Consider the following 21,060-nt stretch of genomic DNA (forward strand, 5'->3'; position numbering starts at 1 on the left):
TGCCAGGGGAATCTTCTTGGTCAGCTCCACTTTTGAGTGCCAGCCCTACCTCTGCCAATGATTGTCTTGCGATGTGAGATTAGTCCCTTCCAGCTTCTAGGGGTCACCACTGCCCTTCGGCAAAACCAGGTAGAAGGACAGTACTTTGAAGATTAGATGATACGTGTGTGAAAGTCCTTGGATACCAAATGCTAAGAACAACCTTAGGAGCTTTAGCAGTCTTAAGATAAAGCCTTTGTAAACTTTGTAGAAATCCTTGAGTTACGTGGTCTTTCAGTCATTTTGTTTGGACTGCAGTATCGGTGTTGACAGTATTGACTGTTATCGGTGATAGAGCTCCTGAGAAATAGCATGACTAGGTATCCTTTACCTTAAATCTCTTCATGGTGAATGAGGTCAAAAGGTTAATGACAGATCTACCTGTGACTTTTTGCTTTCTGTTTGTAGGTATTTCAGCTAACCATTTTCAGCTTACAGATGTTATGACCTTCCTGACCCTTGTTTTTCAGAACGTTCACACCCAATACTTCAGGAGATATGTTTAGCAATGTGCACCTGTAGTGTGTAGCACTGCAGAGGAGCTTCCCGACTCAGACATCAGCTACTCAGTAGCCCTGACATTAAATCAGATCAGCTTAGTAGCGACTCTAAACTATGCTAATTAATTCTAGCCCACCAGGGGACTTCCCACCGTGAAGAACAGTTAGGACACAGGGAAACACTTGGTAGTCCAGAAGTCACAAGGCGCAGTGAGAGATGCTGGAACGGCTGCACCACAGGGGAAAACAGGGTCAGAGACATTCGTGTTACAACTTCTATGACACACCAGTAGAGCAGGCTAACAAAGGGCGATGGTGAATTGACCTGGAAAAAAACAAACCCTCCCAATTTGTTTTGAGACCTTGTTCTGAGAACAGCTTTGGCTGTTCCACTTCTAGCCGACACCTAGGATGACAACAAATGTTGAAATGGTGTTTTCTCAATGTGTAGCAGGTTTAGTTTTTGGTAATTTCTAATACAGTTGCTAGATATCCGCAAATGGATAATGTGAAGGATATATAAACTTGCAGTATGTTTTTTTAATTAAGCTCGTACTGCCTGTATATGATATTAAGAAGTTTACACTTTACTTGGAAGAGGTATGGAAAATGATAATCACTTACCTAGACACTTAAGGTTTAACTGAAATTATAGGCCAGTCTTAATTTGATTTTCATCGAAGTATTAAGGAGAGCAAGACAGAATTTCAGGTAATCTCGAACCCAACAGTCCTTAGCCAATGGTCTGTGTGACTTTAATTCAGAGCAAAACTTGGCCCTTTTGTATTCAGGAGGGTTTAGAGGTAGTTATTAGTATTACCTTCAGGAGCTTGAAGTTCTTCCCATTTCTTCATCTAATCATTTTAGAGTAGTGCAAAAACTGCATCTCAGTTAAGATGAAAAAATCCTGCTGTATGTTTATTCCAAGAAATGGAAAATTAGAAAAGGAAGGAAAATTATGGGGAAGAACTACAATGGGACAGGAGAAAATTATTCAAAATCAATTGTAAGAAAATAAATTTTCAGTTGTACCTGATATTGGTTTGGATGGTTGTAGCTTTTCTGTTTATCTTCGTCCCTTTAGGGAACTACTCTTCTCATTATATGCAACTCAAATAGCTCTTCTGAAAAAATATGGTTTAGAATTCTACATTTTCACTGTGGTTATGGCACTCACATTTCGTATCACAATTTTTTTTCTGATACTGTATGATACATAATGAGATATAACTATATCACTCAATGCAGCAATTAAAATGTGAAAAAGAATGTGCCTGTTTTTCTCTCTCACCCTCCTATCATTTTAGCAAGTAAGTAGCCACTTTTATGTTTCAGTAGCTGGTTAAAATTGAATAGCTTCCATCGGAAGTCATCACAGTTCACAATACTTGCGTGTTTCTACCCATTTCGAACAAATCTGCATTTTATAGCCTCATTTGTGGTTGCATTCAGCAGTTTAATAGTAATCAGGAAATGAGTGAGAAGTCTTCCATGACCAAACAGCCTTCCAAAGGAAGTGCTGCATTCTTCTCACGTCCTTTAGAAGTAAAGAAAAAAAGAATTGAAAAGTTCAAGTATTATATATCACCAGGAAGCCAGGTATATTCAAAATGCAAATATGTCTCTAAAATGAAAAAGTGAGCTGCCTGCCAATGCCAGTAGCTTGTATATTCATTTCCCTCATTGCACTCTCAAAATTTGGCTGTTTCTATCCAGTGTTACTCTCCTGGTTTACTCATGAGTATAATGTCAGGCGCTCTTTAGCAAATTGGCTGTCTGAATTTCAGATCAGTATCACCGCTGCACCCCTAAGATATGATATAAGAATGTTTCTGTGCAAAGGATTCATCTGGTGTACGTAGCAGAAAATGAGCTTTGTCAAATATGTTCCTTACAAAGAAAAGCCCAGCAGAAGGTATGCGTGTGTCGCAGGGGTGTGATTTTCCCATAGTAAGGAGTATACATAGAGAGTAATTCCAAGATCTCTTACAGTTTTGTAATGATTTAATATGGCTTAAAATTGATCATAGTATTTGGCTGTATAATGGGCATGGTTTTCTTTCATCAATGAATGCACTTCTTCTCGATTTCTGATAATCTATGAGTCTCTGCAGTCTCTACCTTGTTACCGGTGTGACTGGTTATGTGTGCATGGCCGTTACACATGCAAACGTAGCATCCACCCTGAACGTTAGAAATCCTTCTTAATGTTCTGCATGTAGCTGAAGCATATAACATGCCGTATTCCCTGAGAACTCAATCTCTTGTCTTCGTTGATAGGCATCTAATATCATGACACTGTTTCCAGGTACAATCCCTCCACTCATTAAGTCAGTTGTGCAAAGTGAGGAAGGGCTGGCAACCAACGAAGGGCTAAAGATGCTGGTGACCATTTCCTGTATCTTGGTTGGGGTCTTGCTGCTTTTTGTGATGCTGCTGATTGTGCGGAGGAGAAGGAGGGAGCAGAGACTGAAGAGACTGCGAGGTAAGATGAGAGCTCTGGCACTTACTTCTATATATGTCTACTCCCTGAACGTGAACCAAACTGTTCAATCCCCAATTGGTATCATTTCCCTGCGATACGTAACAGACATGAGGCAACCTGAAGCATATGTGTTTTCTACAGAATTTCCTTCTTTTTCATCTGGTAGTAAGCATCTGAAAAATGACTTATGTATCCGTTGTTGCTGTTTTGCATGGGGGAGAGGAAAATAATTCTCATGTGTTGGTGCTTGTTTGTTTTCCTTTTTTTGTTGTTTGTTTCACTTGTGAATGGTCTCGATAACCTAAAATCGTATTTTTTTTTGAAGGGTGAAATCAGATGTTCTGAAGATGGGGGGATTTCAGTTTTCCAGCAGATGCAAACCGTGACTCCCAGATTATAAAATGGAAGTAGCCACATGTTAGTGGGCTAGAAAACACAACCAGATATCCTCAGATTTGTTACCACATCTTTTTCCCTGTGGTGTGTTATAACAGATCTATTACGACAGCACTTGTTTGTTCACTGACCTTTCGTTGTCACTGATCTGTACTTTTCTCTAATCCTTATTCAAATTCAGATGTATGAATAAGTTTTATATCTGCGAATTCATTCAACTTTGTCAGTCTTCTAGTAAGTACCCTGAGCTGAACCCCAGCCAGGTTTTTGACCATTGCAATCTGCCGCTCCTGCGCTTGGCCCTGTGGGTTTTGCACTGCTGCACACAACAGCAGACCTTACATTGAAGGTATCTGGGAAAAAGCCTTTCAAATCACACGTTGCATAAATAGTAAAGCGATTTATCATCTGCAAAAATAAGTCTAAGCATTTCCAAGAGCCCCCAAACTTTCGTTATTTGTATTTTAACCAGAATATGATCAAGATATATATTAAAACCAGGGCCAACCCTGTGTATTCCATCTCACCTTAGCATCGACTCGTCTCTCTTTTGGGTCTCGTTTTGTCTTAACAATATTTTGGATAATTGTCTTACCAATATTTTGGATGTTTTTGCAAAAAAAGGCAGAGGTACAGGGCTCTTAGGCATGGCCAAATTTGTAGATCAAAGAGGATAATGAGCCTTATCGTTCACACACAGCTCTAGAAATCAGGGCATCTGGATGCTTTAGCTTGTATAATAACTTTCCCATTCAAAACCTTCTCAGTCATTTACCTCTGTGCAGTTTTTTGCATCAAAAAAGTGGTGGGTTAAGGGTGAATAAAATGTTATCTTCTCAGAAATCTTGTGGAATTCCATCCAGTAACAAACAGGATATTTTGAGCTCCTTGGCTCCAGGAAATGGTGACTGTTGGTGGTTAATGTGCAAGTATTCATAGATTCTGGAGTTACAGTCCCTTAAGGAAGGGTGATCGTCACTGGCCAGTATGGCTTTTGCATAACATAAGACTTCTCTGAATTATTTCCTCCCAGAATATAGGAATTTAGAAAAATAACTGAGCTTCACTTAAACGTAGGCAGTGACAAAGAAATCATCAGTACTTTTGGTAGAAGTGATCAATATTTAACTACCATTTCTGTAAAAGTTGCATCTCACTTCTTATCTGAATTTGTCAAGCTACAGCTCAGCATCCCAGCCATCTGGCCCTTTTATACTTCTGTCTGCTGTACAGGGACCAAAGTATCTTTCTTTTTTGTATCCTGTTTTCGGTCTCTGAGGAGATTACATTTACATGGTGGTAAGCAAGTAATTTCTTAATGTTTTCATTGGTAAATGAAACAGATGAATCTTCTTTAATTTTTCTCTGTAGTTTTCCGATCATTTATTAATTTCAAGGCTTTTATCTGGTCCCTTTGCAATCTGTAGGTAGCTTTCCTCATCTGTGTATGCTAGAAATTAACACAGTATTTCAGCAACAGACATAGCAGTATCAGATAGGAGGTAACAGTCTTTCTCCTTTCCCTTTATGGTCTTCTGTCTGTATCTACAAGGATCATCTTTTTGAGTACAGCATTATTTTAAGAGTTTGCGTTCAACATCTTATCCATTCGGACCATCTGACAATTGTCTGCTTACGCTGCAAGAGGATACATTCTCCATCATATAGCTATGGCTTGTATTCTTGATATATGACCTTATACTAATACAGATACATCGCTAACTTGTCGCCAATCTACCTCATGATCCAGATTGTTATGCCTTAGTGACATGGCTTTTTCATTGTATTTTAGCTATTTAATTCTTGTGTCATTTTCAAACTTTTATCGGCTATTTTCCATTTACTTCAGACCAGTGATAAAAGTACCAAGGTGTGATGTCCCATGGTGCATGATGATAACAAATACTAAACAATGATTCTCTGCTTAAAGTTGCGTTTTGAATATGTTGAAACCCAGGTAAAATGGGTGCTGTGTTAATTTTTGCATCGTGTTACTTTGTTATTAAAATATTTTGAGGTCCAAAAGTTTGCTCTAGAGGAATATGAATAGAATATTTTAATGTTATTTAATTGTGTCTCAGTGAGGGTTTTTTCAATGTCATCAATTCTTAGTGGATTTTAATCTCAGTTTTAAAAAATCAGCTTTGTTTGACTTGGCTGATTGACCACAAGTCTATATTGCTTGGCCTCAATGATTCCATCTCCTTTAATTCATTTCATCAAGCTTCTTTCAATTTTTTGTGTCATTTTGCTCGTTGCCAAGATCGGATTGATAGGACCTTAGTGATTCAGATTTTTTTTTGTTCCTTCTTTTTGAAGACTGATCCTTGTTAGCCATTTTCTGCTCTTCTGGAGGTTCTAAAAGTCTTACTGACAATCAGTATTGTTCTTCCAGAGAACTCCTTAGTAAGTTCTTTTAAAAAGTCTTGTCTGCAAGTTTTTCTGATCTCCTAACTAAAAAAAAGTGATTTACTTTAGTAGTTTTTGTGTTCAACTTTCATCTGAATTAGTTTTGTAATTGAAATCCTGTCATTATTTCTTGATATGTATCACCTGGTGAGGTTTCTTTGAAGTACATTTTCCCTAAATCATGATTCCACCACCAACTTCCCTCTAGTCTACATCAGAAATAATGCTTTCCACAGTGGGACCTTCTAAAAGAACTTACACAAGTTACAGATGTAATTCATGCTTTTGTGGCTCCAGGAGTTGTATCTTCTTTGAACCTGCTTGACAAAGAGGAGTGGGAATTGCAGATTTGTTTGCAGTGATTTTTGCCTGCAAACATTTGTATCTCTGTTTATAGACAATGGGTTTGTGGTTCCAGTTTCCCTGGGGCAAATGTAGCATAAGAACAGCAGTCTCTCCGTTCTTAATCCTTTTACTCCTTGTTTTAGCATGTAGGGACAGGTAAACCTTTGTCTTCCTCCTGTGTCATGCCCAGTATGATTTATTTCTCCAGGACTAGCCTGTTCAGAAAGAAAGCATTGTTTTTAGCCAAGCCCTGATTTTTGCCCAGTTTAGTAGTTCCACAGGTCAGGTCACAAGAAAGTCGATTAACCTGGCTTCACTACTACCGTAATAGTTTTCCCTTTGTTTTTAAATCCAACTCACCTTAAACCAAGCAGAAAGTATCAGCGTGGCATGATAGTTCAGAAGTGGCTGCACGCAATTTAAAACTGTATCATGGCCCCTGATTTCCCACGGGAAAAGCCAAACGTGTTAAGAATTTTAAAGGCGGCTGACCCTGCAAATGGAAGTGAGGGCTGTCGCTGAGTCGGTGCCTGTCGGTGCAGGCATGTGTCAAACCCACGGTGAGGACCAGTTTGTCTTTTTTACTAAGGCCTGGGGTGATGCTTGGCTGGAGCGGGAGATCAACCACTTCACTCTGTCATTCATGGCCTCCCCGAGCCCTGTTTTCCTCACCTGAAAGCTGGGAGATAGGACGCTGGCAGTGGTATTGATTCATTTTATGAAGTATTCTCAATTTACTGATCAAAAGTGTAATGTAGGAAATACACATTACAATCTGTAGTCTATGCTCACTGGTTTGTGAAACTAGCATTTCTCTTGCAGCTGATGTTTTGGACACAGTGTTATCGTATTCATTTGCTTTTAGGCTTCTGGGTTTTGCTTTGACAGATACGTAAGATCCCTTACCTTCTTGAGATGTTTATTTTGGTCTGGTCCCACAGTACCCCGTGTGCCCAGTACAGCCATCATTATCTACAGTAATGCTGCTGACCATTGCAACAGTCTGCTTGAATAATTAGTACATTTAAACCCTGCTGGGGTTCCTTTTTTTTCTGCAGTGCTTCCTCATTCAGTTTTTGACTTGCAATATGGTCTTGCATGATGCCTCGTGCTATTTTTGATTGAAGATGCACAATCTCCTTTGCATCTCTTTGACCAAGAATGCATATATGTTAATGAGTATTTGAATATGTGCCACATACATTTAATGGTGAGAATGTAACATCTTTTCCAGATGCAGCATGGAACACAGCTATATGCTGTGCAGCACCTGAGAACATGTGAGGGAGGCTGTTTGTCATTTAATGCTGGTAAACAAATCTCGAAAGCAAACTGAACGACATTGGGCCAAGCAGCCTTCAACTTTGTCTGTTCACCTTTTCTCGAGTTGTGAATTACCTGCACAGTATCCATAGTCTTCACTTAAGGAGGCAGCAATTGCTTCACAAAAGCTGCTAGCTGAATGAAAACAATATTTGCGTATTAAACCACCCTTATTATGTGTGCCAGAGGGAGAATATGTGCATAGTCTCTTCGTGATCCTAGTGCTGCTAGAATAACAGGAAGCATCGTAAAGTTTGTTGAAAAAACATGACTTGGAACCAGAGCTGCTTTTTTCTTTTTTTATTCTTCAAAAAACTGGGTCTCTTCCCAAGTCCTTAGAAGTCAGTAGCAAAGCTATCACTGACATCATTTGGGAGCAGCAGCAGTGGTAGTTTGGTTTATGACTGACGATAAAGACATTGTCATCTACTATGTAATACCGCTTAGAAGAGTGTTAACAGCAGAAGGCAATCCCAAACAAAGTGAAAAATAGAAAGTCTGAGTGCCTAAATGGAGCGCTGTTTGGATCAGATGGGACATATCGGACGAAGAGCCCTTCCGTCCACAAGGAATCTGCCATGCTTTGTGCTGAAAAGGGATAGGGGGAGGTTAAAAATAGAAGAGTGGCGCAAACAGACCTAGAGGAAGCACAGAATTTCAGCTTCTCCAGTAGTAGGTGAGGAATAAAGTTTAAGACAGGCAAGCCGGCACAGTGTCAGAGAAACAGTATGTAGAAAGTGGGTGGAAGGGGTTTTGTTGAGATTTTTTTTAATGAATAAAAAGAACCCTTTGTCCATTCCTTTTAAAAGGGAATACAAATGTAGCCAGAGCGATGCATTAAGATGGTGGTTTGTTTCTGCCTACATCCTCTGAATTTTAAAGGCAGGATATTTAATAGGATCACAAGCAAGGAAATTGTTGTAGGTGTCGGAGACCTAAGAGGTGATTAAGGAATGAAAACAGGTGAGATGGAGAAAACAAAGACAGATTCAGTAAATGTCGTGGCAGGTGCTGGTAGATTTACAAGCAGCAGATAGAAGAAGACGTTTAAAGTTTCACATAATAGGAAAGTTGCTTGAAGACTTAGAACTTGAAATTGTTTTCTTCTCAGATTTGCTTCACCTGTTTGCACAAAAGGTTGCCGTGTTGCTGTGTGATATACTTAGGGACTCTGGAGTCAGCATTTTTAAGTGAGTTTGTTTAGCAGCAGACTGCAGGAGAACAAAGCATAGCTGTCTGTTTTTGCTGAATAATACTACAGAAATTATTACATTGTGTTGGCAGAGTTTTACAGAAAGCTACCTGAAGAACGCTGGGTGAACCAACCTTCAGCTGTGTCTTTTGATCTGCTCAGTACCAGGATCATTGTATCCACAAAGGATTTTATGCTAATAATAACAGCAATGACAATGACAACCACTCCTTCAGCAGCCCCTCATTTTGCAGGGCTGATCCATGTAGGAATAAGCCACCTCCTGTTTTGTGTACAGACTGTCCTCTGAAGACCCAGTAGTAGTTTTGAGTTATTGCTAGTGGAAAAACATTCATATTTGCAAGCAACCAAACAAGTTGACTGCTTGGAGACCTCCCTTGCTCAGACCTCCATGCAGTCAGGTTTGGTTTGGAAATGGCAGGTTGGCAACTCTTCATCCAGCTTGGGTTTGGCTCCTGCCCAGAGATGGATGTCAACATTTTGGTCTTCTTGCCCTTTCTTCCTTCCTCACCTGTTCACTTGCTAACTGTGGCATGAAGGAACAGAGAACCCCATGATTTGTTAAAGCATTCCTAATTCTGATAAGTTTCTGTAGTTTTTTTCTAGTTAAGCCAATGGTAGCTTGTACTTCTCTAAGCATCATTGGTGCTCCTGAAGAACTAAACAGAGGTGTCTGGGGCAGAAATGCAGTTTCAGCAAACGTAGGGACTTTTAGAGATTGTTTTATTCTTGCCAGCGATCTGAGAAACAACAGTGGTCTTACACATGGCTGATTTAAATCACTTCCTACTAATTCGTCTCTCAGGTTTTCATTCATGATGACATTTCTTCTATTTTCTTCTAGATGCAAAGAGTTTGGCTGAAATGCTTATGAGGTAAGAATAGATTTAATGTTTTTAAATTGAAAAATATCTATCAACTATGGGATCATATTTAAAAATTATTATAGGGACAGACAGAGAAGTAAACCTTCTATTCCTAAAGCCTTTTTCAAAATGCACCATTTGACTGTTTGTTAAGAACTAGGACACGTCGTCAGTTAGAAATGGGAGAAAAAAGACAATTTGTGGACCGTATCTGTGAGGGAATACAATGGTAAAAAACTGAGAATTCTTGTTTTAGTAGATTAAATTGTGGAAGCTATGTAGGTCCATTTGGACAATTTTCCTATTCAGAAAAACATTTTCATAACATATACCAAAGCAATTGCTCTTCAGAAATCATCTGATTGAAGGCAGTAAGTGCCTGGATGCGAATATCTCTAAACTATACAGTTATATTTATGTCATTCACTAGTGCTAGCTGCTTATACCCAAAGGTTTAGAAGAGCAGGTAAATCCATTTATTATTTTTCAGTTCTGTTCCATCAGCTCAGCATCCAGAAATCTAATTCAGTTTTTGAATTGCAACCAAATGACTATTCTGGCACCACAATTCTTTCAAAGATGGAAATTTCATATCTTCGATGTTTATTGTTTTGTCTGGGGAAAATATTGAAGTTTAAAACTGCTGCATATATTTGAAAATGGGATCACCAAGGGATTATTTTTAAGTTCAAATGAGTTTTCGTTTGCTAGAAAATCTTTTTACTTTTAAGCAACAAATTTGAGAATGTCATCGATATTCTACCAAATGAACCGTACTGTAAAATTCCTCACCCCAATAAACTTCACCTGCTGTTGTAAAAATATACTTAGCAAAGACATGGTGACAGATGGTTTTAGTGTAAACTCAGCTCTGTGTCGTCAGTCTCCAAATACATCTGAATAGTCCCGCTGATGTTAACAAGACTGGTCATGCAGGTCAGGTCATACCCTTCTTTTCTGCCGCTTAGAAACCCCTGCTAGCAGCAGATTGCAGGTTTAAGCAACTTCAGGAAGATATGCTCTGATATTTTTCAGTGTCGCAGAAAACAGCACAGATTAGCATATGCAGCAAGTCTGTTCCCCAACGAAACCCAGCATGAACTGGCTGAAACTCTTGAATGAAGATATTCAGTCCCAATGACAACTACACATAACGCCTCTGCGCAACCAGTAAACCTCTGCCTTAACCCTGGTTAGCTTCACTAGTCCTGTCGCCGCCTCCGCAAGGCCCTTTCAGAGTCTCACTCCTCTGACTCTTAGAAAACTTTATCAAACTGCCAACTTACGTGCCCAGTTTTGACCCTTTTTTTCCTCTGCTGCTGTCAACCTTCAAATTAAAGAACTTCTTTTGCCCTCCCTGCCTGATGCTCTCAGAGAGCAGTCAGGTCCCTTCCCAGCCTTTAGTTCAGAGCTGGTTTTCTAGGTAACTCATCTTCCTTTTGCTTTTCCTTTCACCAGCATTGCAATATGATCATCAAGTCAGTTTTTCCTATCTCATTTATTAACAAATAATCTTGTTTTCATTAAATAGTCATATTTGATATTTCTATTCTAGAAATGTGAACAAAGGCAAATGACTATTAAAACAGGACCTTAGAGGAAGTAGGGGATATAGACCTACATTTGCAGACGCATCATAACTTGGAGCTCTCAAAGTGATGCTGTTTTGGGCAGCCTGGCTCAATGCTCTGTCATTTGTGATAAATATGTGAAATACATCCAGCCAAAACCTGAGCTACCCACCGTCACTAGAAGTTCCTGAAGATTTAACATGTTAATAATCAAAGGATAATAAGCCCTCTCCAAAGCAATAGTCACATATTATAAAACTCCTGATATATCTTTTAGATTTCACCAAAATCTGCTATGAAACAAATATCAGGAAAGAGTTGCCTTGCTGTTTAAGTATTGGACAGAGAGCAGAAAAGATGATTCCCTGCTTGGTAGGAAGGTGTGAGGGATGGAGAGAGCTTTGTGTAGCTTTCCCTTTGAGGAGGTTTTTATGAGGGTCTGTAAAGTGGATTGAGAATGGAGCTTTAGTCTTTGCTTTGAAAGTCACTGGCTTTGGCTTTTTCTGGGGAGCAGGACAAGCCTCAGAAGTTGGCAGTTTAATGGGAACTGCACAACTTGTTGCTCATACCTTAAACTTGCAAATAAAAATCCCTGCTACTGTACCATCACAGCTTTTTTATGTTTGTTTTGGGTGAAAGCGTTGGTCCGGCCAACTCCTTTGTAACAGTTCACTGTGAATCAGTGTAGCAATTGACTGAGCTTTCTAGTTCTGAAGACATGGTGAGGAATCTTTTCTGCCTAAATACTCCTCTGTCGGGCTGGTTACTTACAAGATTTCGTTTTCCATACGTTTTTACAACCACCAGCTTAGACATCAGGAAACTGTGAGGTGGCCTGACTCTCTGCCAAGGACCCAGAATGACTTTGGGTTTACAGAGCACCATATTTAATCCCTTAAGTAACGAGGTTGGTAGGTTTAACCCTCTCCTGTGCTTATAGATATTTACAGTCACTCAAGTAAGTATTTTTTTATTAAAGGTCCAGAAAGATTATTTAAAAGGGGATATTCTTTTAACCATGCACACTCCTTCAAAGTACCTTATGCATTGTACTTCCTCTGGAAAAAGGCCTGTTTATCCACAGGTTGTACATAAAAGCTGTAGTCAGTCAGACCCAAAGGCCCATGTACCCAAGTATCTGTCTTTCATAGCGACCAAAAGCAGATGCCTTGGTAGACTAAAAGATTACAGCAAATGCATACTGACTTGTTCCCCAGACAGGCTCCCAGTCTCTAACAATTTGGAGCTCAGAGAATCATTGAACCAGAGGGAATGAATTGCATTATACACCGATCCTTACAAGGTCTGATAGGTAAAGAATAGCCATAGCTTATGTTTAAGTTTGGGAATTTGTTATCTGTAGGTTAAGGAAAATATAGGTAGATATGTCTCCTCTCTTTAAAGAATTAATCAATGGACTCCTCACCCACCAGACTGCTATAATACTTTGATGCCTGAATTCTCCTAGGTTGGAAAATACTTGGGCACCAAACTTCAAAATTGCAGTCCTAAAAATCTTTGCCTCACTGCCAGGTCCTAGAGGCACTTAATTGCTCTTGGCACTTTAGGTTTTTATAACCTGAAAGATGAGCTATTGTGGTCTGCAAAAAATAATTCAAAATTCCTTGAGCCAGAAAGAGAGAGCATGCTAATCAGCAGCAACCCTCGTGCTACTGCCAGTTGCCTGGTTTGTGTTTGGACAGCCCATGTCACCGTGCTGCTGCCTACAGGAGAATTAATTAGACCAGTAAGGAGGAGGAAAGAGATCACACAAAACAAGGCATAACTCTCAAACATAGTAGGGAATTTTCCTGAATATAGAGGAGCCTGGGTTCCAGTTCTGGCTTGAAGGACCTTCCATGTATTTTGCATAAAGCCATCCCTGGAGCCAAGAATGGGATTCAGAATTCTCTCTTGGCAGGTGAGCAATATAACTGCAAACCTGGGGAACTGTCCTCCCGCTCCCTGTGGTCCAAGCAATACTTTCTGTGCAGTCGAGTACTTTGCAATAGTAGGACTGTAGAGCGTTCGTCCTGCCGCAGAGCTTCCAGCTCTCACTGGGGTTCTGGGGTCTGCGTTCTCTGAGGAAGGTGCCTGATTTGATCCCTTTGTCTCCTACGTTGCTGGTGAGCAGAGGAGGGGTGCAATGATGCATTTGTTAGACTCAGTTATGTATTGCACAGGTTCTGCATGTATCTGCATGTAGCCTGTTACTATTGGATTACTGATTATTAGTTGAAATTGGACCTCAGAAATTCAGTTTCCTACTTGATCACAGGTTTGGTCTATGATCTTGGACAAGCCCAAAGTAGTCTGACTTTTCAAGGGCATGTATTCAAGCGTATTTCACAATCAGATAATATGTTAGTCTCTTAACATTTCAGCAACTGGAGTGGAAATGAATAGGAGAGTAGCGTCTAATCCACACAGAGACTTTGCAGAAACTCCAAGAACATCAGTGTGGAATTTGTCTGCATTTTAGGATCCTAAATGTCTTTGAAAATTTATGTGTTTAATGACACCGTGACTACTATTCTGCACTGATTATATATGGAGAAAAGTCTGGCAGCCCTTGGGTAACTCTCCTGATATTTTGCTTCCATAATGATTAATGAGGCAGCAGTTGTAGGCTGTTGAAATGCATTTCAGCTATCCATCTGTATGTGATGGCAACCATACCACCGAACCACCCAGGTAAAGACAGAGACGTTAAAGTTTGTGGTGCATAGATAGTGTTAATGATGTGGACCACAAGAGCAGGGAAAGCCAGGAGGTGAGAATCAACCAGAGGGATGTACCTATGTGCTTTGCCGATCTCACTCTTGGATTTGGAGCAGAATTACTGACCACATGATAAGGAAATTCCTCCTAAAAAGGGTTCTAGGAGAACCTCCAAACCTGCAATACTTAGGTCTTGCTCACATGGAGACACAGCAGGAAATTAAAGCAAATTGTCTAGAGATGTGGGCTCATCACATATGCATTAATCTCCTACGGAGTGGCCCCCACTCAAGGAAGAAGTGAGCTTATCATCAAGCAGCTTAATAGTCCTCTGCTGATTCCATTAACAACACTAATTCATTGCCAAAGGAGAGTTAAACTGAGTGATCTACAGCCATTTTATACTAGAAAATGAGCCTCCACTTGGATATTAAAGCTCTTTGAAGTGTGAGCACTTTGCTGATTTGTCTTCACTTTCCTCAGCCTCCCTGCATAAAGAAGTGTTTGCAAATATTGCCTCTCCTCCAAAGAGTAATTACATCTGAAAGGGCAAAAAGTAACTGGGTCCTCAGTGCAGTCTGAAGGTTTCTTGGTGCAAGCTCTATACTAGAAATGATGGTAGCAGTCAGTTCTACTATCCATTTTCATTTGCTTTCGGTAGACAGCTCATTGAAGAAGTCATTTTCTGCTACACAAACTTAAAATGAAATTGTTTCAATTTGTATGATGATAGAGTAATTGGTTTCTGTTCTTTTTTAGAATATTGCATCAATCAATTGGAAATAATCCATGAATGTAAACAAGATTTGCAATTTTAGTCTTGGAACATCAATGGGACTTAAACCTTTATTTATTTATGCAATTTATTAATGGAATCCCTAGTTATTAATTTGCGTTTTCATTTATCAATTCTAGTGATATTTGGAATTTATCTAATGAAAAATAATGAAAAGTTAAAAATATAATTAGAAATTACTCAAGACATCATCTTCCTACCAATCTGTTTGATCCGCTGTGTGTTTCTTTACTCATATTCATGAGGAATAAAAGAAAAGCTCCATCTTTCAAAGTGTTTTTACTAATTTCATTATGTGACAGCACTTGAAGAAAACTGTATGAAATTTTCAGGAGATTCCTACTGATAAAGAATAGACCAAATCCCTCAACAAGCTACATTCATCTAACTGCTTGTCATGTGCAATAAATTAATACCATATACTTGTTCTGAAGAGGGGAAAATAAGATGTATGAGTATTTTTGCTGATTATGGTTACATTACTTTTTGTTTGAACTGGACAGATTTAAAATGAGGAAGTTTGCAAGCATTTAGGCTGAATGTTAATTTGTTTGCTTCTCTTTAATTTGTAGCAAGAACACCAGGACTTCAGATACTCTTAATAAGCAGCAGCAAACCCTGAGGATGCACATAGATATTCCCAGAGCACAGCTTCTGATTGAGGAGAGGGACACGATGGAGACCATTGGTAAACTCTTGTTGGGCTTGTTTTCACTGGTTAATGTAACAGGCATTTTAGGTGGGCTTCCTTTATCTCACACCTTTTCTCCACTCCACGCATCAAGGAAAAAGAGCTACGAAGTAATTTGCCACATTTGAAAACTGATTTTTTTTTTTCTCCCCTTTGAATCATTTTTCACTTGAGGTAGTCTCAGTATGGTATTTAAAATGAAGCAGGACGTTAGGAAAATGAAGCTGGTGGAAAGAGCCGCTTGAAGAAAATGTAAATGAAGACTGGCGGTTTTATGATTTTCATTTTGATTTCTTTTTTTGCCTTTGACTAGGCAGCTGCATCACTGGCATTACTTATAAGGAAAATGAAATTCTGAAACTACAATATCACTGTTTAAAGATTTGCACGAGCCAACTTCTAAAACTTACACATTGCATATTGTGTCCACCTGTTCATAGCAAATGATATTTCAACATTTTGATCAGTTTTCAGCTTTTGTGTATCTATGCAAAATTCAAATCTAAACTGTTTCACACAACAGAAAACAAGATTTCTCATGTGGCTGGCACGTAGCTGAACTGTCATGAAAAATTATTTGGTGTCGGGTTTTTTTCCCAAATAATTTAAACACATGTCTGAAATCTCAACAGAATAAAAATACAACCTGATCTCATGACTGTATGGGTACGCACTGTGGCAAGACTCTCCAGAATGACCAATCTTGTTAAACTTCTAACTTTTTTGAATCAAAATCTGTGTAGAAGCTGTTCTCAGCTTCTTGAGAACATAACAGCATCCCAGGGATGGCGTGGCCGGAGAGGAAAGCTCTGCAAACTGGGAGCAGCATCTCTGCATCTCCTGTCCATGCCCACACCGTGGAGGGACAAGGTGCTTCAACCCCACACCCTGTCACCCTTGCAGTCAGTCTGACAATGAGAGGTGACCTCAGGGGATTTCACAGCTTGTGCTGCAGATTTGAAAAGGAGACCTCTGCTTCACCTGAAATACAGACTTTTTTTAAAATCCTGATCGGAACTTCGCAAAGTTTGATTCTGTGATGCAGTCGGTTGTGCCAGGCTTCATCCTAAAGACAGTTTTTACTGTTGAGTTACAGTTGCTGAGCAATAGTGGTTTATACTGGAAATACCATTAATGCCTTAACTGTAGCAATGCGATCAGTGCCTTGGTAATAGCCAGCTCTCCATACAGCACTCGGAATAAGCAGGCACTTTGGCGGTCTTTGGCATAGTTTACTGCCAAGAGGCTTTATTCCCAACCTGAGTAAGAGCTCATCTTTTGCCAGAGACAGAGTAATTTGATTTCGTAATGCTTATTCTATTTATGGCCACCTTTGGGTAAAAAATGCTAGTTATATTATTGTGCAGAACTGTTCTCCTCAATGGTGACTTGTCAAGTTAAAAAAACCCAAAAACCAGGAACGCTTAGAAGCGGATCAACCTCTGCTGACTAGTAAATGCACAGAAACCCCATTGCTGCCTCTCTCCTTAGAAATACATTACAAAGCTATATAGCATAGCATAGCAGGAACTTCTTGTGGCTTCTACTGCTATTATGAATGGATAAAAAGACTACAAAGAATGCAAAAGGAAGTCCAATAGCTTGCAAATAGTTGTTCAGCAAGCACAAGGTTAGTGGAAGATTTATTGCTGTTAAACCTTCCATGATCAAGTGAACCAGATTCCTCTTTGGAGCAAAGAAATAGAGATCACAACTGAAAAAAAAAAAGTAAGTGCCATATAGCACTGGCTTTCTGCAGGGATCAAAATCTGTGTAGAAATTTCATGAATATATCCTACCCCAGAGGAGAGCAGTAGGCAGCAGAACCATACAGCAGTAAAGGTCAACACTCACCTTTTTCTTCCAGTCCTTCTCAAGGTCAGGCTTTACCTTGCACTTTTCATTGCGGCTGCAGGAAAGCCCACGGTCAGCTGGACTTACTATGTTGAGAGAAACTTATACAATTCGCATAAAGCTCCTCAAAGCTTCTTTTTCAAACCTACAGTAGTGAGATTTAGTGCAGAGAGAGCTGGTAGGACTTAGCCCTCAGCTTCCAGAACAACAAAACACTGGACTTAGGGATGCTTAGCAGCCCTGCAGGTATAGTTCCATTGCCCTTACTATGTCTTTACTCATGTGCTTAAAAATAAGCAGCTCCCTAAGAACAGTCTTGGATCATGGCCATTCCTTCTGCAATATTCTGTCTCTGGAGAAAAAGCTGACTGGTAGGGGGTTAGCAACGTTACCTAATGACCTCCTTTTGGGAAGACATGGGTGATTTCACTGAGGGCGTTACTAATTATGTTAATAGAAAGAAATAAATTGAATATGTTGTTGAAAAGCTCAGCTGAGCTCTCTGAAAATGAAGGGGAAGAGGGCAGTGTTCGGAAGATGAGAAAGAAGGAATTAGGGCCAAAAATAATTACACACAAATTAGCTTTTTGGAAGGATGTTTAATAGTCTGTCTCAGTTGCACATCTCGAAGGTGAAATCGCTTAAGATAGACATAAAAATTACACTTATTCTTTAGTTTTTATGAACTTTGAATTTACACCCAGAGGCTCCACGCTGTGGTACACACTTCTAAGCCATCTTCAGTCCTGCAGAGAAGAGGGAGCTGCCACCGTCAGTGGTGACATCCAGCTGAAAATAAGCTTGGGGACTTACTGTAAAGCTCTTACGAAGGCAACCCCAAAATTTGCCACTCGTTATCTGATGGGGTGGTTTTGTTTTTTTTTTACTTACAGATGACAGATCAACGGTTCTGCTCACTGACGCTGACTTTGGAGAGACGTCTAAGCAGAAGTCCCTGACTGTCACCCACACAGTACATTACCAGTCTGTGTCACAAGCTACAGGACCACTGGTGGATGTTTCCGATGCCCGGCCAGGAACAAGTGAGCATATAAGTGAATATGTTATCTGCGGAGCAGAAAGCTAGAAGAAAATGAATACTGTGCTCCTGCATTTGCATCCTCCTGGGGTTTTTTTCTTCAATCTGAAAGCTGAGAGAAATCTATTTAGACCAGCAGAGAACATTTCTTATACAATTGCATTTAGTGATTCAATGCGGTAAAAATTGCATATGCATCTGAAATGTAGGTGTAATTTGAAATAATTCATACCTGGCTTTCATTAAACCAAATGCATGCTAGATTTTAATTTCTAGAATTTATTGGGTAAATTAGCTTAATGGCTTTTAGTATCTAATATATTTTTTTCTCAGTGATCAATCTTTATCGTATTTCAAACTACATCTTCCCTCCTTCCCTCTCCATCAGGCAAGAAATACATTTCTCATTATTGCTTTTCTGAAAAAGTTGTATTTAAAGTTTCAGTTATTATGGTAAATTACTTTTCCCAGATATATTCATGCTGAGTTATTCTTATAGTGATTAAATTAATATACTGCTGCAATCCCTTCTTCTTAATTCTCTCATGAATGTGTTCCATATGCAAATGGAAAAAAAAATTTACTAGATTGAAGGGATGCTTATGAGTTAGGAATATTACCAAAGTGTAGTTCACTAACAGTGTGCAGTTTCTAAAATCTCTTGGATTATTTATATCCTCTGGCTGTTTCAGAATTTGTTTACTTGGTGAGTTCGGTGAACATAAATGCTGAAAGCTCAGTTGCTTGAATGCAGATTATTTGAAACATCTTCATTTCATCCCCATTTCTACCTCAGTCTTTATAAATGATAGCTGTTCTAGTCTTGACCTGGCTGCTTTTCTAACACTGACAGTTTTAAGATATGGTTAGTTACTTCCTGAGGACTAGATTAGCACCACCATTTTTCCTCTATGGAGAGTCACGGTATTTGAATTAGAAGAGTCAAGATACGATATTTGTTTTCATTCTGGTACCACTCTTGTCTCACTCCTTTAGTTCACGTAGATGCTGGCTAGTCTGCTCACCAAGGGCAAAAATGTCATCCTATAATTTTTATCATGTTGACAGATCAAGAGCGTCCGGGTAAAAAAATGGAGTCTCCATTGTTTTCCAACCCTGCCTTTGTGTCATACCACAGCATTTTACAGCACCAACATCTTCCATACTTAATCCCTTTTCTGTGTGCAGTTATATGCTTCATTCCTCTGACGTCAGGGAGAGACCTGCTTCAAATTAAACTTAATTTAACTCATGTATAAGAGTAGGATGTGTGTCCAGCTCAGCTTTGGAAACAGAAATCCACCATCGCTTTTATTATGAAGTAAAGATCTGATTGCAGCAGTGCACAGGGCTGGGTCAAAGACTTTTAGGTGGTATTCTGTAGATTGAAGACACTAATTTGGCTTTGATAGAGGCTGGGCTATGAGATTTTGTCTAGAATCACAGCTTTCTCTGTGAAGAGGTGAGCAGTGCCCAGCTGGGTGGCTCAGAGGTTATGGATCCTCTTGTCTGCACATACTCGTGTTCACTGGCTGGCGAATATTCCCTTACAGCACTTCTTAAGTTGTTCTCTAGTTCTTTTGTATTTATTTATAAAAGAGGTATGCTCCGTGAACCTTTGCCTTGCTCACCTCAGGTCTCTACAGTTACGTCTCAGCATATGACAGCAGAGCTGGTTGAACAACCAGGACACCAGATGTGGGCTGTTTTCCATCACCCAGGCAGCTCTGGAGCTTGCCGTGTCCGTGCTGCAGCATCCCTCGTGCAGGCTCAGCACGGCTGGTGCAGAGCTATGGCTCAGCACATGCTCAGCAGGACGGGCGCTCACCTCCTGCATGCTGGCAGCAGGCTCTCCTGCCTCCTTCAAATTGCTGATGAAACTCTACAGAGTCACGGGATCAGAGAAAAGTTGAGGCTGGAAGGGACCTCTGGGCACTGGTTAGTCCAACCCCTCTGCTTAAAGCAAGGTCAGCTAGAGCTGGCTGCCCAGGGCCATACCCAGATGACTTTTTACAAGGATGGAGACTCCACCACCTCTCTGGGGAACCTGTGCCAGTGCTCAGCCTCCCTCACAGTAAAGTGTTTCCTGATGTTCAGAGAGAAGCTCTCGTGCTTCACCTTGTGGCCATTGCCTCTAGTCCTGTCACTGGGCACCACCGAAAACAACCTGGCTCCATCTTCTTTGCACCTTCCCTTCAGGTATTCATACACATTGATGAGACCCCCCGATCCTTCTCTTCTCCAGACCAAGCAGCCCCAGCTCCGTGCCGAGAGTTTTCCCACCAGCACTCTCCTTCTGTCCTTCGTGTCTTCCCTCGCAGCAGGCACAAGACTCACTTCTGGCTACACGACACCCACGTGCCAACTTTCCACAGCTGGTACAAGCGGTGGTTTATACTGGCAGGCTGGTCACGTCATGCCAAGTGAGGTTTTGGATGTTACCCATGTGAAGTGGCTGTGTGTTACGTTACCAGGAGGATCAATTATTGATGGCACTGGCTTCATATTTTTCCACTGCTGTAGGGGGAAAATGTGAAATAGGAAGGATCAGACCATAGCTGGTATTTGTAAATAAATCCCTTGTTTCTTTGAAACATCAGAATATAAATTCTTACTGGGGATGCTTAGGCAGAAGCAACGCTCAGAGTCATTATCTGGGTATTGTTTTTTTCTTTAAATTGCATCTGCTAAAGTCTCTTACCTCAAAGACTGACAACTTCACCATTTGAATGTGAAAGAATATTTGAATAGATTTGAATTTTTCATTTCTAATACCCTTTGTCTCTATTGTTAGTAATATCCTTTCAGAAGC

At 40.0% G+C, this 21,060-nt stretch overlaps 1 protein-coding gene across 1 annotated transcript in view; it reads left to right on the top strand.

Moving 5' to 3' along the window:
- DSCAM (Down syndrome cell adhesion molecule) overlaps positions 1 to 21,060 on the top strand; it is a gene marked incomplete at its 5' end in the record, with an annotated part of 83,167 nt that overhangs the window by 57,255 nt on the left and 4,852 nt on the right. Inside the window, 4 exons of the mRNA XM_009702781.1 lie at positions 2,848 to 3,024; positions 9,555 to 9,585; positions 15,237 to 15,352; positions 18,103 to 18,252. Coding sequence (XP_009701083.1) covers positions 2,848 to 3,024; positions 9,555 to 9,585; positions 15,237 to 15,352; positions 18,103 to 18,252 — 474 coding nt within the window. The remainder of the gene's footprint in view (positions 1 to 2,847; positions 3,025 to 9,554; positions 9,586 to 15,236; positions 15,353 to 18,102; positions 18,253 to 21,060) is intronic.

Source organism: Cariama cristata, unplaced genomic scaffold (assembly GCF_000690535.1).
Source record: "Cariama cristata isolate BGI_N322 unplaced genomic scaffold, ASM69053v1 scaffold1926, whole genome shotgun sequence".
Lineage (NCBI taxonomy): Eukaryota > Metazoa > Chordata > Aves > Cariamiformes > Cariamidae > Cariama > Cariama cristata.